The 19,153-nt window shown below is 42.2% G+C and overlaps 1 protein-coding gene across 2 annotated transcripts; it reads left to right on the top strand.

The window, feature by feature from the left end:
• Positions 1 to 66: 66 nt before the first annotated feature.
• On the top strand, positions 67 to 16,721 carry clcn6 (chloride channel 6). 2 transcript variants are annotated; one of them, XR_011690718.1, is made up of 25 exons: positions 67 to 521; positions 771 to 925; positions 2,464 to 2,523; positions 2,614 to 2,679; positions 2,987 to 3,052; positions 3,141 to 3,207; positions 4,095 to 4,201; positions 4,502 to 4,628; positions 5,166 to 5,233; positions 5,679 to 5,737; positions 5,841 to 5,973; positions 6,508 to 6,621; positions 7,674 to 7,840; positions 7,924 to 8,035; positions 8,167 to 8,296; positions 9,391 to 9,544; positions 10,277 to 10,433; positions 10,852 to 10,958; positions 11,943 to 12,129; positions 13,328 to 13,488; positions 14,199 to 14,355; positions 14,651 to 14,758; positions 15,495 to 15,620; positions 15,734 to 16,059; positions 16,283 to 16,721. XR_011690718.1 is itself a non-coding variant. In XM_071475143.1 (24 exons), the coding sequence occupies exons 2-24, from the start codon at positions 851 to 853 to the stop codon at positions 15,812 to 15,814; spliced, it is 2,589 nt and encodes an 862-aa protein (XP_071331244.1). In that variant the 5' UTR covers positions 67 to 521; positions 771 to 850; the 3' UTR covers positions 15,815 to 16,721. The 2 variants fall into 2 exon arrangements, 1 of the variants encoding a protein (XP_071331244.1); XM_071475143.1 differs by having other exon boundaries at positions 15,734 to 16,721.
• The last annotated feature ends 2,432 nt before the right edge of the window (positions 16,722 to 19,153 follow it).

A 19,153-nucleotide genomic window follows, 5' to 3' on the forward strand; every position in this document is an offset into this window, starting at 1 on the left:
TGATATGGGAGAAAATAACGTTTAGCCACACCTGAACAAGAGCAGTGGGGACTTTACTCCTCGTGTGAGCTCGTTAAGCAGTTGTGAAGAAGATACTGACCGGACTCAGACATTCCTATTAACTTTTCACAATTACTACGGGCTTATTATCCATTTGAGTAAATGTCTCGCATAATAATAAGAACATACACATTTGTTAAATAGTTTTGTCTGGCTTTATATGTGCTTATTAATTTTGTTAAATTTATTTGAAATTAACGAACGTGCCTGTCAACCCGATAGATCCTAACAAAGGTTAAATGGTAACAGTAAACAAATGTTTATTATTTGAAAATTGGAAGTGGAACATAGACTTTAGTCTTCTCGGATGTTCCCACGGGCTGCAAACGCATCCTGGAGTATCCCGGTCTGCTCCCTGTGTTTGGGGGAATCAAAGCTGCCCAATATTATAACCACATATAATTAAATCAGCTCTTCAACAGGGGGAACAGCACCGTCCCACCACCCACCCATGCATCCAGGTAAAGTGTTTATTTTGGTATAAATGCGTTAATTTTGCGCAGTTTTTATTGTTTGAAATAAACGTCCGATTTTGGCGTCACGTGAGGAGGGGGATGCTCGTGCTGCTTTTACTCTTCATGGGAATTATTAAAACTTTTCAAACATCGCTTTAATGTTATAAACAGATATTTGAATTCGCCTTTTTGCACCCGTTTACAGCGTAGAGCTCTTGTTTGCCGATGTTCTACCTGCTGTTGTGTTTTTTCTAGGCTCTTCCAGAGGTTTGGGGCTTTTCAGGAGTTGGTGGTTTTCCCACAGGCTCTGAACGCGGCATGACACAACAACGAAGATGGCGTGTTGTGGAAACTGTTTTTGTTGCCAGTGTTGCTGCAGAGAAGGAGAGACACGGACCCCAGAAGAGCTGGTAAGGAGCAGATTCAGTGGTTGGGCAAAGCAAGGCTCCCTTGATAACTTCATAGTAATTTATTACCAGAATGATTCCCTCTGAATTTCCCCGGTTTCCCTCAGTCCCATATCTCCTGGCTCACTTACTCCACCCTGCTTCAGTGACTGTGCTCCGTGGTCTTGCAGCTTTTGCAAGGAAAGCGAATCCATTCCCATTGCATGACCGACAGCTGGGCTGGAACAGGCAGCAGTTCTCCTCGGTGTAACGTCCATGCAGGGGAATATTGCTCGCTGTTTTTCCCTGTGCTTATGGAGAGAAGGCCCTTGGGACCAAACTCCGCTCACAAATCTGGCAATTTAGGGGCTCATTTCTTTGTATTTATCAGAAAACTTTCTTCAAATTAGTTTAGGTTTTGTTAAATTCCAGCGTTTGTTGGGATATTGCCAATATACCGAATTAACCTCCATAACATATCATGTCTTGTAGCTATATGAGCCTACTCTCTGCCATGTGTTTACATGTGCAAAGTAAGTCCATTTTAAATTTACCAAATTCTGGATGGAGTCTGGCGTGTCCCTCTAATCATGCAAGAATACACTGTTATAACTTGCTTATTACTGGGTAAACTCAACTATAGTCAAAGTGGTGCCAGAACTCTGAAATGTCTCTATGTTGAGAATTAATTTGCATCCCAGGTAGCAAAATAAATCTGGCTTGTACTTGAGCCACATGCTTGTTTTCCTCTGGCTCTACGGCCCAAATCTGGCCCATATACAGCATGATTGTCAGATGCTACTTCCACATCTGGACCAATTCTGGTGCACACACAGCAAATCTTGTTGCTGAGGATAACAGCCGGAATCTGCCCAGATGTGGGAGAATATGGTCCAGACTCAGGCCAAGGACGCAGACCCTCGCCGCCTGTGAACTCTGACAGACACTGACTACCTCCTAACTGATGCCTTTGTGGCCTGGCGGTCAGCTGTGACTCCTGTCAGAGAGGGACAGAGGCTCTGGAGGTCTAAACAACAGCACCGATGTTCCTCCATGTGTGTAGCTCAGGTGTGTCAGAGACACCTCTGGCTGAGTTTCTGCACCCTGAAGGAGAGTGAGCGCTGTCAGCTGCTGACGGTGTCTTTACGTACCACACAGATGGGCACCTGAGTATTCAGGAGAAAAAGACACATTTTTCCGCGGCGAGGTATGATGATGTACCTACGCCTCCAGCTCCCGGTCAGACTCTCAGCTGATTCAGTGACGTCAGAGATGATGTGATGTAGGTCATGTGTTCTGCCACACAGGGAAAAAAAACACAAATGTCTTCAACAACAAAGCAAGAGAGGTGATTTCACCATCACCTGTACGTGACACCCAGGTTTTGACGCTGTTCTCAGCTTCGTCTGCACCGAAACAACTGCACCTTAATCTCAGTGACTGTCACCTCGACTGGGTTAACCAAGACAGAAGCCTGTTAGAGGGCCACACACTGACTCATAGAACTGGAGGAACGTCCAGTAACTAATATTTATGTTATATCGTGCTCTTTTTTTCCTCAGACAATCCTCGGGGAAATCAGAGATGAAGAAGATGAGATTCTACCGAGGAAAGACTACGAGGTGAAAAACCATGATTAGGAGAAAGATCTCCAGCCAGTGTTGACGGGTTCATGTCTGACCCAGGAAATAATCTTTTTTTGGCTTCAACAGAGCTTGGATTATGACCGCTGCATCAATGAGCCCTACGTGGAGGTTCTGGAGGGGATGGACAACAGGGTAAGACAAGTGAAACACACTGTATCTGAGCACACAGGTGGGATTTGACCACAGACTGTTTATTAACCTGGACGTAGACTCTGCGTCTGAAAAGTGAAGCCACTGCTGAAGAGCCTCCTCCTCCGACTCCACTGGTTGTAAACAGAGTCTGATTGTATTGAAGTCTATGGGTACCATGTCTGCTGCTGTTTACCCCTCAGTGTGTGACAGAAAAAAAATCAAAGTACAAAGTTATAGTTTGAGGAAAGAAAGATTGAAATGATTTGAATTCTCAGTTTCCTGTCAAATGTTTTTATATCGCCAACAGAAAGCCAAGAAGTACGAAGCAGTGCGGTGGATCATGGTGTTCACCATCGGAGTCACAGTGGGTCTGGTAGGTGTATGAGGAATTATTTAGGTTTTCTTTACTAGACTCCGACATTACAGAGGACCAGGTGACGTTTCCCTCATGTCTCCTGCAGGTCGGCCTGTTTGTGGATTTCTTTGTGCGCCTCTTCACCAAAGTCAAGTTTACAGTGGTGGGTGATTGTATCCTTCAACATGTCTGAAAAATCCAGTCTGTGATGTGCAGCTGTCGGGCTGCTGTTAAACTGCTGTAAAGTCATATTATTTAGTAATGTTAAAAGAATATTGTTAGATTTTTGAGAAAATGTGATAATATTACAAACATGCAGCTACAACAGTTCGATGAGGAAAAATCATAATATTACAAGAAATCAAGAAGTCTAAAGAATACATATACATTTAGAAAAAAAATAATTTAAGATTAAAGCTTTGCCCAGTGTTCAAATATTACAGATACAGGATGTCAGAGAAGGGCTCAGCTTGTTTCTCTCATAACTTAAGATCCAGATGTTCAGTGACTAAAACGTAGAGGATATGATGTCACTGACAGGCGACCAATGAAACGGAGCGTTACCATGATTAAAATCACAGATTCCTCTGGTTTGAAAAGTGATGGAAACATTTGTGATGATGTAAGAACACAACTCAACAACATATAGAACTGAGGTCTGGTTGTTTTTAGACATTTTAATGAGGAAAAGCTACAGATTAAAACTTTAATACGTCTTACTGTTTGTTTGGTTTTTTTCACCATAGTCTTAGAAATTGTAGCAGATTTGTTGTATTGGATTGTATTGATTGTATATTGATTAGGTGGCCATGAAGTTTTTATGATACATCTTCATTTTTTGCTTATTATCAAAAAATCACTCACAATAATTTCGATTTAATGTGAGTCCTGACAAAACACCTGCAGCCTCAGGTTGTAGTCGCCATAGATACGTCATCATTGTGTGTAAAAGCAGATGTGTTGCTACAGTAACGTGACTGTGACATCAACAGAAGCAGACACAGCTGGTCACAGCTGGATCGCTCGTCTCAGTGTTTCTACCTTAATCTGACGCCTCCAGCTGTGGAGAAGTGCAGTGACAAAGGCTGCCTCCCTCTGTCTCTGCTGGAGCTGCTGGCATTCAACATGACCTTCGTCTTCATCGCCAGCGTGTTCGTCCTCATCGAGGTGAGACGGCTCAGACGTGGGAGGTTTGACTGCTGCCAGTTTAAATTATTTCCTGCTGATATGTAGCATCTGAGTCAGTGTTCTCCACAGAACAGAACAGTATGTGCAGTTAATTTTCATCTTTCTGCAAAGTTTCTAAGTTGAAGTTAAAGTTTCTGTCCCCATCTTTACCTGCTGCCAGTAGATTGTGATCTGTTGTTTCGCTGTGAATTTAAAGAAACTGTGACACTAGAGAAAACAGGACCCTGTGGACTCATGTGATGGTGCTAACATGCTGTGTTCTGGTGTCCTGTTCTCCAGCCGGTAGCTGCAGGTTCAGGGATCCCAGAAATTAAAAGTTACTTGAACGGCGTGAAGATTCCTGGAATTGTCCGACTGAGGACGTTTCTGTGCAAGGCTGCAGGAGTTCTGTTCAGTGTGGCCGGAGGTAAACACGACCGCGGGCTGTGAACAGTAAAATATCTGGATTGAAGAGGTTGACATTTTTATCCAAAATCACAGTAAATATATAAGATTCCCTGGAAAAAAAAAAGTTCAATGAAATAAATGTATTTTCATAAATTCTTGTGCAATCTGATCAGAAATAATCAGTGTGGTTCTGATCAATCAATGAATATAAAAGGTCCTGGAAGTTTGATGTAGGAACTTTGACCATATTTTGAGTCCTGATGTTCACAACATCTGAACTTCAGCTCAGATTTACTCAAATTTACTTGAGATTTTTCAAACTTGATTCTTGAGTTTTTCCATTTTCTTCTACTTCCACTCCACTACATTCACCTAACAGCTGTTGTTCTCTTAGCAGTTCCACCAAAGACGCATTTCCTCTCTGTTATTTAAATAAAGAATTTGAGATGCTCAGTTATTTTATATCAAAGCAAGTCCCAGAAAGTTAATGCAAAATATTATGTTTTTATTTTATTTCTGGTCACCACATAACCTGTGTCTGTGTGTGTCTGCTCAGGTCTGTTTGTGGGGAAAGAAGGTCCGATGATACACAGCGGAGCCATCGTGGGAGCTGGCCTTCCTCAGGTACGATGCAACACATTTTCAAAGCACCTGAGGACAGATTTGAATAACAGGACCCTATTCTGTAAGACCCCAGGGTACTTAAATGCATCTGAAACCCCCTTTAAGATACTTCAGAGGCTGCAGTTAATAATTTGATGATCTGAACTCAGGGTTTAATCTTCTCTTTCAAGCTCTCCTGTTTAATTTTTTACACACTTCACACAATATATGTATGTATTAATTTGATAGGTATCGTCACTCCTCTCACCAGACATCACTCTAGAAATTGATTGATAAACTGATTTCACTTAACTTGTCTTGACCCGACTCAGTTCTGATTATCTGAGACTGGCTTGACATTGATTGATTTGACAGATTTTAGTATTGATATGGATAAAAAAATGATCGTCCTGTCACTGATGATTGACTCTAACAGCTGCTAATCATTTATTTCTCCCTGTATCAGTTTCAGAGCATCACGTTCAGGAGCATCAAATTTGATTTTCCTTATTTCCGCAGTGACAGGTTTGTCTCTTATTAACAAACCACTCTTCACCCTGTCGCTGCTTCCTTTGGTGTCAGACCTGGTGTAAATGTCCTGTCAGTCACTTTTGTCTTTACTGTTCAGGGACAAGCGGGACTTCGTGTCAGCGGGTGCTGCTGCTGGAGTAGCTGCTGCCTTTGGAGCTCCCATAGGTGGCACCCTCTTCAGTCTGGAGGAGGGCTCCTCGTTTTGGAACCAGGCTCTCACCTGGAAAGTGGTAAGTAACCCAGCTCTGTTCTGATTGGTTAGTTTGTTTGTAGCTCTCTTCTGATTGGATGGTTGATTTTAATTTGTATTCTGATTAATTGGTTTGTATCTGTATTCTGATTGGTTAATTTGTAGCTGTATTCTGATTGGTTGATTTGTAGCTGTCTTTTGATTGGTTGGTTTGTAGCTGTATTGTGATTGGTTGATTTGTAGTGGTTTGAGGCCATAAACATATATAAAATAATTGAGACCACATTAAAGTGCCGTGTTTCAGCTTTAATCTCAGTATAGACAGAACTGTGTAACCCTTCAAAAGTAATTGGACAGAAACACATGAAGTCAAACTGAATCGTCATATTGAATATTTAGTGTAAAATCACACAAAAGTGTATTTTTGTGTGTTTTAGTGAGTGAACTGCAACAAAAACAATCCCATAGTTTTGTGTAGCTTTGTCGAAGGTTTGACACAGTCTGGTGGTTTTCTCTTTGCTGTACTATAATGAAGAACTAACCACTGAGTGTGATAAACCTTCTCCTTCCTCAGCTCTTCTGCTCCATGTCGGCCACTTTCACCCTCAACTTCTTCCGTTCAGGGATCAACTTCAACAAGTGGGGCTCCTTCCAGCTGCCTGGTCTGCTCAACTTTGGAGAGTTTAAGGTGAAGAGTCAACTGCACTTGTCTCATCATTCAGTTCAAATATATGTTTATGTGTGTGTTTTATATCCATGTTCTTAAAGTCATTATACAAGTAATCCCGATCACTTCCAGTGTCTGTATTGATTACTGAAGGAATTAAAAGGACATTGTCACCTTCCTGTTAAAAATGCTGTAAAGAGCCTTGACTTAATGTCTGTTATGGTTTGGAGCTGCACAAATAAAACTTGAGTTGAATTGAAAAATCTGAGCAGATACAGTGTAGATATGAGGCCGGCTCAGGTCCTGGAGAGAGAGTTAAATGCATGTTAGGTTCAGTAAGATTCATGACTGCTGGTGTGTTTTTAGTTTTCTATCACACCGGTTCTCAACCTTTTCCAACTTATGTCCCACTTGAAAATCTTAAAAATCTTGGCGGCCCACGTCCGAGCCTGTAACAATACAGAGGCCAAGTGATGCCGCCGCAGAGCACTTTTTATTTAATGGTAACGAGTTTAGTTTGACGAGGAGAGAGATCACGTGTTGATTCACTGTCTGTTCTTTCCTTTCAACTCTTCCTGTTGTTACTCAGCTGTCTGTTTTAATACTCCAGTTTCTGCCATGGATGTGATCTCTTGCACAATCAGACTGAGATATGATGTGGTCCGCCCGGCGACAACATGCACGTTCCTCTCATTGGCTTATCACAATAATTAGGCTCTAATACAAGAAAAAAAAAAAAACAACCAAAACCTGATGAAAAGAGTTTTTCAACATTGTCAATGTTTTTAAAGATAATTTCTTTTAAAACATTAAAAATATTATTTATATTTTTATAATTATTATTTTTTTAATTACATCTTTAACCAAAACTGTTCTGTTTTACAAATGATTTGTTGGGCCATTTGTAATACCTTGCTGGGCCCCAGCCCACAGGTTGGGAACCACTGCCCAGGACCTTTCATTGATCTGAATATTAATATTATTATTATTAATAATAATAATAATAATTAATAATAATAATAATGATCTGTCTCAGCCTGATACAACAGTTTTAACCTGCTCCCTCTGATCAGTGTACAGATGGAGATAAGAACTGCCACCTGTGGACGGTTGTGGACCTGGCCTTCTTCGTCCTGATGGGGGTGGTGGGCGGCCTGCTGGGGGCGCTCTTCAACTGCATGAACAAGTGTCTGGCCAAGTATCGCATCAGACACATCCACCCCAAGGCCAAGTTCATCAGGTGATTACACCACCTGTTCACGCAGGGGACGTCACGCCTGTCAATCAAAGATAGTGACTGATCTCATCTCTGCACTTTTCCAGGGTTCTCGAGAGTCTGCTGGTTACCATGGTGACGACAGTGGTGATATTTGCAGCTTCCATGTTGTTGGGCGAATGTCGTGACCTGTCCGCCCCCACAACTCATAACACCACAGTACGTCCACTCTGATAAAGTCGGCTCTCTGCAGTCAGCTTCATGGATTTATTGATTTATTATCTGACATTTATTTATTATCTGAAATGAAATTGTGAGTGTGTTTTTTTGTTTTTGTTTTTTTTTTTTAGCTGTCCGGCAGCGAGGACATCAATTCAACCATCCGCCAGTTCTTCTGCACCAACAAGACCTACAACGACATGGCCACGTTGTTCTTCAATCCACAGGAGGCGGCCATCCACCAGCTCTTCCACCAGGACGGTGAGATGAGTCCACACACGTTCACAACAGCTTCACTTCATTCTGAAAGGTCCTGTCGCTTACAGACATAGTTTAATCTTCATTTATGTAATTTTGTATGTTGTCTGAAGTTTGATTGGCAGGTCCAAGCAGCAGTGGTGTTGAATCCTTTGTTTTTGCTGTTTGTTTTGTGATTATGACAAAGGTGTTTAATATCCACATGGTCTCTACATAGAGCTGCTGAGAGAAGCCAGTTGAGGTTTACTCATGTGACTGATGTGACTGCAGCCAGCAGGCACGAAGCTGGTCACCGACATCTTCAGATGTTGACATTTGGGTGAATGTAGGTTCAGGACAACGTCTAATTCCACGTTAATTTGAAAACTGACGACAGCTGACGTTGATATTTTGTTAGTTTTAAGTTGTTAAGGAACCAAAATCTGACAAATGTTGCATGTCAAGGTCATCTGACACAAATATATCGACTTTCTAGTCATGAGCGAAGCCCGACCTCAACTAAACATCAGCTAAACATCACAGTGTCAGTTAGTGAATGTTGGGTTTTGACGTCAACCAGATTTTCAACATTGAACCAAAATTTATCGTTGGTTCAATGTTAGAGTGTTCGGTCAAACTCTTTCTGATGTTATATTGACATCCAGGAGGGGAGGGACTCATGCAGTGTAGAGGGGAGAGTGTAACCCAGGTTATTTGCTGGGGAGAAGAACCCCCACTGAAGTGGATCCATGCGGTCCAGCCCGAGTCCATCTGATCCCAGCAGTGGGCTGTAAAAGTGCTTATTTCATGAAATTTTAAAACCCACTTTTGCATCTGCTCTGTTTGGGCCCAGAGAGACGTGTTCAGGGACGTCTGACTAACGGTTATATAATCACGTTATATTCTCTTTGGCTTTCGCCACATGACTCATCTGTGAACAGGTTTCATATTCTGTCAACTTTGTTTTTATTTGATAGTTAATTTACAAATGTAATGAATTGAATAGTTTCCAACGGACCAGCGAATCGTCTTGAAGTGACACCTGCTCCTGTCTCCCCATCGCTCAGTCTCAGGTGATGTAATCTTCACTGATTGGTGCCCCCCCCCCACCCCCTCAGGTACCTTCAGCCCTGTGACTCTGTCAGTGTTCTTCCTGCTCTACTTCCTGTTGGCCTGTTGGACCTACGGCGTGTCTGTGCCCAGCGGCCTCTTCGTGCCCTCGTTGCTCTGCGGGGCGGCTTTCGGACGTCTGGTCGCCAACATCCTCAAAGTGTAAGAACCCTGTTCTCCTCATGTTCTCCTCATGTTCTCCTCATGCTCTCCTCATTTTCTCCTGCTGTTCTCCTCATGCTCTCCTTATGTTCTCTTCTTGCTCTCCTTATGTTCTCCTCCTGCTCTCCTCACACTCTCATGTTCTCCTCATGCTCTCCACATGTTCTCCTCATGTTCTCCTGCTGTTCTCCTCATGTTCTCCTTATGTTCTCTTCTTGCTCTCCTTATGTTCTCCTGCTGCTCTCCTCACACTCTCATGTTCTCCTCATGCTCTCCACATGTTCTCCTCATGTTCTCCTCATGTTCTCCTCATACTTGTATTCAATATAGAAAATGAATTTAAAAACGAACCTTTCAAGTGTCCAATGTTTTTTCTACAACATTTCTCACATAAGTTTCATAACATGGTCTCAGTGAGTCCAGTTGGATTAAAAACAAATCAACAATGACAGAGAACGATGACAAATACAGATGTGAGGAAAGTGAATAATCACATTTCCCATAAACTTCTAAGGTTGATGTGAATGTTTGAAGAAACTCCAGTGACTAAAGTCTGAGCTGCTGGTTGTGCAGGTCCACAGTGTCTGAGCTGGACTCTGCCGACTGGATGAGTCTGTCGTCCCCTCCTCACCCCCTCACCCCCTCACCCCCTCACCCCTCACCCTTCACCTCCTCTCATGATTCATTGATTTCCCCCTGATTCTGGTTCTGACTGTGTCTGTCCTCTGGTAGGAAACTGGGGATGGACATCTACTCAGGGACCTTCGCGCTCATCGGTGCTGCCGCCTTCCTCGGAGGCGTGGTCAGAATGACCATCAGCCTGACTGTCATCCTCATTGAATCCACCAATGAAATCACATACGGGTTGCCCATCATGATCACTCTAATGGTACATTGACATGTTGTGTATTTGAGCCTCTATATGAAATTATAGGTTTGGTCGATACCCAGGATTTAATATCTCAATACAGACCCCCACAAATATCACGATATATGATATTACTGTATTTGATGTTTCAGGTATAAGTGATGCTGCAACTGAACATTAGTTCAAAGTTTTATTTGTCATAATATACAGTGAGGAAAACAAGGAAATGAGGGTTGGATTCAACAAAACTGCAAAACATACAAAAAATGTTTTTGATATTATGGAAAATGTTGCATATAGTGGGAAATATCATGATATTCAGTATTAGTGAATATTGGCCCAAGTTGATGAAATAATTGAGATATGAATAGATGTGGAAACAACAGTGTCAAATTTCCTTTTGGCCTCCTGTGGTAAATGGTTTTGTGTCGATTGTCAGGTCGCCAAGTGGACTGGAGATTTCTTCAACAAGGGCATCTATGACATCCACATCCAGCTGAGAGGAGTGCCGCTGCTGGAGTGGGAGACTGAGGTTGAGATGGACAAGTAAGAGTTATTGTTGTTGGGGTTTCTGTTTCTGTGCCGCTGATGTTTTGTGTTGGACTGTTCCAGTTTGGTGTCGTGCTAACTTGCTGTGGGTTTGTCCAAAGACACTGGTGCCAAGAGTTTGATGTGGTCCACAGTCTGCCTGCTCAGAGCGGGGCAACAGTGCAGCATAAACAAAGAACCTGATTTCATTAGTGTTTTGGTCTCTTTATCTGCTGAAGTTCTAAAATCACACAAACCTCTTCATTCATGTTTTTCTGTTTCATTCTACATTATTCAATCAGCTGAGCACAGAAAAAATGAAGCTTGTGTCAAACCAGTGTTATCAACAGCAGAGCCACTGGTTCAGTTTGGTCCAACCACCACCCGGTCTGTTCGAGGTTAAACCTTCTCTCCAGGCCTGGGCCGATAATCAATTTAATCAAATATCAATATTGTGATATTCAATATTTATACTGGGCTGTGTTTAATATTTCCCGCCTCATCCATAATTTTTCATTCTATTTAATTTTTTTTTCTCCTCTGCTGAGTCCAACTCTTATTTCATTGCTTTTCTTACTGTACATTGTACCGCTCATTGTACTGGCAGCATCACTTATACCTGAAAAATAAAATACAATTATATAATTTTATATATTATAAAAAAATCCTGAAACAGAAAATATGATCATGTAATTATACATTATAAAACATATATCACATATCATATATCATAAGCAATACCTGAAACCTGAAATACAATATTATAATACATGATTATATTATTATATGTTATTATAACATAAAAAACACATGAAATTTAAAATATGAAAAAATATAATTATGTATTATTTAAAAAAACAAAACAACTGAAACAAACTGAAAACAATACATGGATATAAACTGGGTATCAGATATCATGTGTTCTGGCTGAATTCTAACATCCTGCTCATCCTGTGTTTTCTTCCTGTTATCTGTTTGTGTCATTTCCCTCGTCTCTCCAAGGCTGACAGCCAGTGACATCATGGAGCCCAACTTGACCTACGTGTACCCCCACACCCGGGTCCAGTCTCTGGTCAGCATCCTGCGGACTACAGTCTACCACGCCTTCCCCGTGGTCACCGAAAACCGGCAGAACGAGCGGGACTTCATGAAGGGCAACATCCTCGTCAGCAACAACATCCGCTTCAAGGTTTGTCCTGCACCATTTACAGCCTCGTATCCAGAGGGAGCTGAGTAAGCAGGAGGGGACACTCCAGTGGACAGGAGTGACCTTGTGGATTTGAAATATCTCTGTAATGATCCTGCTGCCTGCCAGCGATGTGCACTGTGCTGCTAAAGATTACAAATCCTGCCTTTAGTTCAGCTGTTAGTTCAATCCTTTACTCCTTTTCTTTTAATTTCTCTTTCTTCTGACGTTTTTTCCTCTTTTCCTTTTTCATTCTTGTGAAAACTTTGTGGAGGTGTAAGCAGCCAGGTGGAGGTAGAGGCCTGTGTGGAGCGGTAGCAGCAGATTGTTGTGCCCCCTGTCCTCTGCAGGACAACGTGTCCTGACAGATTTATTTCTGCTGCTGCCAATAAGAAGCAGCACATAATCTACTCAACATGTGTATAAATGTGTCAGCTCTCAAGATTCTGGTGTGTTATTTAGTTTTATTCCATCAAGTCATTGATATTCAACACTACACAACTTTACGAGTATGTGTGTGTGTCACAGCCCGAGCGCCACTGTTTCCAGAAACTATTAAAACACATCAGTGAGTCTCACTGTTACACTGCTGCTGACATGTTCCTTCATCACCATAAACACACACACACACACACACACACATATTTAGACTCAGTCAGACACACACCGTCCTGCAGTCAGAAGTAAAACAGAGCACCAAATGTGGATTATTCCGCCGTTGAAATTTCTTCCTGTTTGTGTAACATTTGTTAAAAACTACAGTGAGCAGCTGTTTTAGGAAATTTTTAAGGTGTTTAAAAAGATGTAACGTGTATTTGTGAGGCGCCACAGTGGGACTGGAGCTGCAGACAGAGGAGGGAGGTGAGAAAGTAACACACGGACTAACACACTGTTGGTTCGGGTGTTTAGATGGAATTTGTTGATGTTAGAAATACAGAATAAAGTCAGATTTATGGTTTCATCTCTGGCTGAGGGGTGGGTGAAATAACCAGTATGCTCAGTGTATTGTGGCTTGTTCCACTCAGGATGTAGTAAATGAAAACAGCCGCACTAGTCCAGACTATCAGATCTTCATCAGTCAACGAGACATTTTCAGTTTGTTATTCACAAGAAAAACCAGCTGATGTGAACCAGTGATCACGTTGGCCACCACAGGAAGCTGATTTATCAGTGGAAACTCAACCCTTCCCTTCCCTCGTAGAAATCCAGTGTTGTGACGCGGGCGGGGGAACAGCGGCGGCGCTGCCAGTCCATGAAGTCGTACCCGTCCAGTGAGCTGAGGAATGTTTGTGACGAGCAGAGCGCCGTGGTGGAGCCCGCAGAGGAGGGAGAGGACCTGCTGCAGCAGATGTTAGAGAGGAGGTAGGAGACGCACACACACAGCACCACACACACGGACAGACACGTTACCTGTTCATTACCTGCTCAGGTGAGTCAAATCCAGATGGGGTGGAGCTTAAGTTACTGACGAGAAAACCAGAGGCGATAAAATTCTGAATTAAGATCAATCTGAAATAAAAAGTGACATTTTTACTGCTCTGTTGTTGTCGTACGGAAAATTTAGAAAACTTAAATAAAGACAAATCAAACAAAGAAAGAACAGAGCAAGTTGTTATATGTGGTTATTTAGTTTTTTGTCTTTAATATCTGAAGTTTCAATATCTGTGCATCATATTTCACTTTATTTGTTTTTCAATTCAATTCAATTCACTTCAATTGTATTTATATAGAACCAAATCATAACATACATGTTTTATTGTGTCATTTTAAACTCATGTAAAACGTCTTTGAGTTATAGTGAAAATAATAATAGAAATACCCATATGTAATGGTGTTTTCAATAATAATAATAATAATAATAATGTTGTGTCAGATCTGGATCCTGCAGCTCCACAGTCAGAGATATCTGCAGAATGAGGACAGAGAGAGAGAGATTTACGCCTTTTAAATCTTCTATACTATGACAATAGTACAATAATATAAAATATAAAAGGTATAATATTTTATATACCACTGTAATAAATGATATTATAAAAGTTGTAATAAATGATTCTGCTGTTGTCCACGTGCAGACACGCTCCCTACCCGAACCTGTACCCAGACCAGTCTCCCAGTGAGGAGTGGACCATGGAGGAGCGCTTCAGACCGCTCACCTTCCACGGCCTCATCCTGCGCTCTCAGCTGGTCAACCTGCTCATCAGAGGGGTCTGCTACGCTGAGAACCAGTCGGTCAGTCTCACACACACACACACACACACACACACACACACACACACACACACACGCACACACACACACACACACACACACACACACACACACACACACACACACACACACACACACAGAGGTCTGAGCTGGTTCCCTCTCAGAACCAGTTTGCTTTTTGACTGTGACTTTCCAGAGGGAAACCAGTGCTGGTCCTGGTATTTCAGACCCACAATGACATCCAAACATTTGGATGTTGATTTTGAACATTTTCCAGTTTTTGAAACTGAACGTCTCTCCACTCCCTCCATCACAGAGCGCCACTCAGCCCAGGCTGTCCTTCGCAGAGATGACCGAAGATTACCCACGTTACCCTGACATCCACGACTTGGACCTCGCCCTGCTCAACCCCCGCATGATAGTGGTACGACCCACTCAAACATATAATAATGATAATCAGGGCTGTCAGTGTTAACGTGTTAATTGCGATGTGATTAAGGACAGAGCATAACGCATTTTTTTTCCTTAATCGTGTTAGTCTTGTCTATGGGAGCAAAAAGGGGGCGGTTCCGAACTGCATAAAGGGGCGTGTCGGGAGACCTGAAGTGTTTAAATCCAAAGCCTGAATCGTTGTTGGTGAAGATTGAATGAGTTGGAAAATAAAAATATAACTTACCCAGAGCTTGTCTACGGATAAATAAATGATCAGATATCTTCATAATTACACGTCAGCTTACACGTAGCTGCTAGCTCAGACAGACTGACGGTTATGTGTGGTCAAGCAGGAGAAAACAGCTCTGAAATGCAAAATAATAGAATTTTAATCGTGTGATAAAACATGCAATTAATCAGGATTAAGAAAAAAATTATGGTTTGACAGCACTAATAATAATAATAATAATAATAATAATAAACTTTTTATAAAGCACTTTTCATACAAGCGATTTAGCTCAAAGTGCTTTACAATAAAAAAAATTAGACAATACAAAGACAGTAGGTGATAAAACATGTAACAATTATAAAATAGAAATAATTAGAAATAATTAAAAGTTAAATAAATCTTTTTTTTTTAATTCATCATTTTTCAGCTGTTGTTTAATAGAAGCAGATTTTTTCATATTGAATCTTGAGATGATAAAAGCTGACCTCTGTGTTCCCAGGATGTCACCCCCTACATGAACCCATGTCCCTACACAGTGTCACCCAACACCCGCATCTCCCAGGTGTTCAACCTGTTCAGGACCATGGGCCTGCGACACCTACCTGTGGTCAACGCTGTCGGAGAAGTAAGTCGTCCCTGGACAGAGGTTTTAGTTCCTCCAGTACGAGCTGTCGGAGGATGAAACCCAGTGAGAGAAACATGCAGCTCATGTTGTTTATCATCTGTCGTCTCTTTCAGATTGTTGGAATAATCACGAGACATAATTTAACCCACGAGTTCCTTGTGGCCAAACTGCGGCAGCACTACATCACTGTGTGACCCGACTCAGGACGTCCCACTGTCCTTCAAACCCAAACTCTGTGCAGCCTGGTCCTGAGCCTTTGTCTCTGTTCATTCCATTTACAGCATGTAGGCATCCCCAAACACACACACACGCACAGCAGGGAACAGTTCTCCAGTGAGTGAAACCAAACCGTTGTCTCACGGCGTCAGTGTTCCTCCCTCCCTTCTGTTCATGTGGCGGCCATTTTCCTCTGACATCGCGCTCAGGATGAGAGGATAAAGTCGTGCTGATGTGTTCCAGGTAGAAAGTCATGTAAATGAAGGGAATCTAACAAATCTTCTGAACACAACTAGAGCCTCTTCTTCTTATTTACTCTGAACTCATGAGCCTTGTTTTCACATCTCTTCCTCAGACGGTGGTGACACTGATCCAAATGAAACAGTATTATCCATAATGTCACTGCATCATTGATGCAGGTTGATCATGAAACTATAAAATGTTAGTTAATGTTAATGTTGCACAAACCAGTGCATTGATTCGTCAGCTGATGATTGCTGTAGCACTAATTGCAAACCTGACATGAACTCACAGTGTTTCCAGTGTTTCACCTTCAACATCGTGGATTTTAGCTTCAGTCCAGTGGCTGTGTCCTTTTTAAATCCTTTTATGGATCCTGGTCAATTAATTTATCGTTTTATCAAAGGAAAGTGACGTAAACGATCAAGTTTGTCGGCCATCTTGTCGTCCTTGCACAGGATTTAATCAGAGACATTAAAGTGTTCAAGGCTCAGTGTGATGTCAGAGGAAAACAGCCACCGTATGAATATGGCCCACGGAGCCATGTTTGACGTCACCATGTTGATCTGTGTGTAAAAAGTCACAGATTTACTCTAATGATCCGTATCACCACTGGTCAGAGTGTGGGGGGGTTAGAGTGTGGGGGGGTCAGAGTGTGGGGGGGTCAGAGTGCCGGGGGGTCACTCTGTTGCGACACAGCACTGGAGGATCTGGAAGCGTTGAGGTTAAAGGGAACCTGTCGGGCTTCTCTTTACCTTCACACACACTTCAGTCTGGTCCTGTATAGAGTTGGGTCAGGAAGTGGTCTCAGACTTTCAGACCCCGCTCTATAAAGTTTTATTGTTGGATGTCCACATTAAATAAATATGTAAGGTGTGTAAAAGTAAAGTCGCTGTGAGACAGAAGCTCAGCGTCAGTCTGCCCTGAACATCTGGGGCCAGATGTGTGAATGACAGACTGTGATCACCTCATCGTTCTTCTGATGATGTGCTCACATGGTTTTTTAAAGCGAGACAAGTTAAAGATACAGTAAAGTGAAAATGCAAAAGAAGAGACACAGAATTTAACCTAAAACAAGCTTGAATAAATAATTATCATCATAAGTTTTTCAGTTCACAGATTGATAAACAGAAATAATAGTTTAATATGATTTCCTCATTATTTCTGTGAACTGTTTCCAGACTATTTTAATATTAATAATCACAGTCTGAGCCTGTCTGGGGCCTGATGAAGACTCTGCTCCTGACTGATGAAGGTCAGAGTCAAACAGGTTCTTTTCTGTGTCTGATCACTTGTGGCTCAGACAGTGTTGTTGTCTGCAGACTGATGGATTATGGGAGAGTCTTCATCCATTTCTGGTTAATTGTGGGAGTGGAGATGAGGCTCGTGCACGTGAGACAGAATCAAGATTTGCTCGCCTTCATAATTCTGATGAGAAGAATGTGTCTGTATTTCAGTCATGAATCTACACAGAGGTTCATGCATCTGGCCCCAGGTTTCTGAGGTTTTTTCTACTTCCTGTGACGAACTGACTCGTCGCTGATCGATGCTTGAGTCGTGTTACAGACATTTAATGAGCTCCAGCAGATAAAAACCCAACGGTTCAGGTATAGTTTTCAGTCGTTTGGTGACAGCAGACGTTTCCACTTCAGTTTCATTTCAGTCCATTTCCCACATGTTCCGCTATTAACAGGGAAATAAAAAGAAAACACGTAAATACAGACTGTGATTTGAAGACTCATACCAGTGTTGTGTCACAATAAGCAGGTGATGACCAGGTAATTGTCCACTTGTGGAAATTTGCCTTTGCCTTCACAGGTTGGTTAAAACCACATCCTTGTAACTCACATGCACAGACGACAACATCGGACGTGACTCCAGAGTGAGTGATGCTTCGAGTTCGATAAAGTTATTACATTTGGTTTGAAGGATTTTCTGTGAAAGTTCTCTGTGGCTGTCGCGGCTCCACGTCGTCTTCTCGAGGGCAGCTCAGTGAATTCTTTAAAACAGGGACGAACAGGATCAGACACAGTTTGTCGAGCTTTATACTTACTGAGCAGAGACGTCCTGTGTCCTGTGATCTTGTGCTCGACTCTCAGATTCTGGATCAGATTCAGGCTCCGACATGAATGTGTGTGGATCTGAGAAGTTTCCAGTTAATTATGTTGTGTTGCTTCGTTTTGCTGTCAGGACAAGGCGCCGCTCACAAGTGCTGCGCTCCAGAATAAAAATATAGACCGATTGTAGCAGGTCCCCTTTAAGGCTCAGGATCAGTTATTATTACTTTGGCGACTTCATTGATCTGATTTAGTTTTCCTCAATCTTTAACATAACTCTGGAAAGTAATGATAAAAAGGCAGCAGATGCTGTGTTTTGTTGATTGTGCCAACATGAAACGTGATTATGAACCACCCCGACCCTCCAGAGGACCTGGACCACAATTTGAGAACCACTGTCACAGAAGGTTACGAAAAGGTTTCCGGGTCAAACCTGAAGCCGATGGGAGGGATTTGTTCAGGTCTGGTGTTGAATGCGTTGACTTCTGTTTCTGTTGGTTGGAGACACGACTGACCAATCAGAGCTTTGTAGGCAGAATTCAGAATGAGGTCACTGACCTACAGAGCTGCCGAACTACAGCCATGAAAAAATGAAACACAGCTAGCTCGTAGAGGTGGCAGACCTGCGGATGGCGTCGCTCACAGTTCGAAGCCGGCGGTACGACACACTACCAAAATGAACTTTTCCTCTCTACCCTCAGACTTTTCCTTTTGACCTTTGGATGTTGTTTTCTCATTGTTGTCACTGTAGCACTTTTATTTTTGACTGTTGTCTGTACATTTTAATTTTCTGTGTAAGTAACTGGAATAAATGCACTAAAGCGACGGCTCGGCTCGCGGCTGAGCCCGGCTTCAGGAGGACCTGACCCGGTGACCGTGTTGGTTCATTCCATGTGGGACGCTCAGTAACATTTCTAACCCCTTCAGCAGTCTGTATGTTTTGCACTTTTGATTTGTCGTAATATTTTCACTCAGTCAGTTCAGTGTTAGGGCTGAGAGGACTGTGTCTCAGATTATTTA

Source organism: Trachinotus anak, unplaced genomic scaffold (genome assembly GCF_046630095.1).
Source record: "Trachinotus anak isolate AG129_WGS33_773 ecotype Australia unplaced genomic scaffold, CSIRO_AGI_Tana_v1 ptg000004l, whole genome shotgun sequence".
NCBI lineage: Eukaryota > Metazoa > Chordata > Actinopteri > Carangiformes > Carangidae > Trachinotus > Trachinotus anak.

Excerpts from the sequence above, each read along its gene's own strand:
- clcn6 (XM_071475143.1), top strand. The coding sequence starts at position 851 with ATGGCGTGTTGTGGAAACTGTTTTTGTTGCCAGTGTTGCTGCAGAGAA. Across the intron at positions 2,680-2,986 it reads TGGAGGGGATGGACAACAGG|AAAGCCAAGAAGTACGAAGC; the intron begins GTAAGACAAGTG and ends TATCGCCAACAG. Across the intron at positions 7,841-7,923 it reads CCCAAGGCCAAGTTCATCAG|GGTTCTCGAGAGTCTGCTGG; the intron begins GTGATTACACCA and ends GCACTTTTCCAG.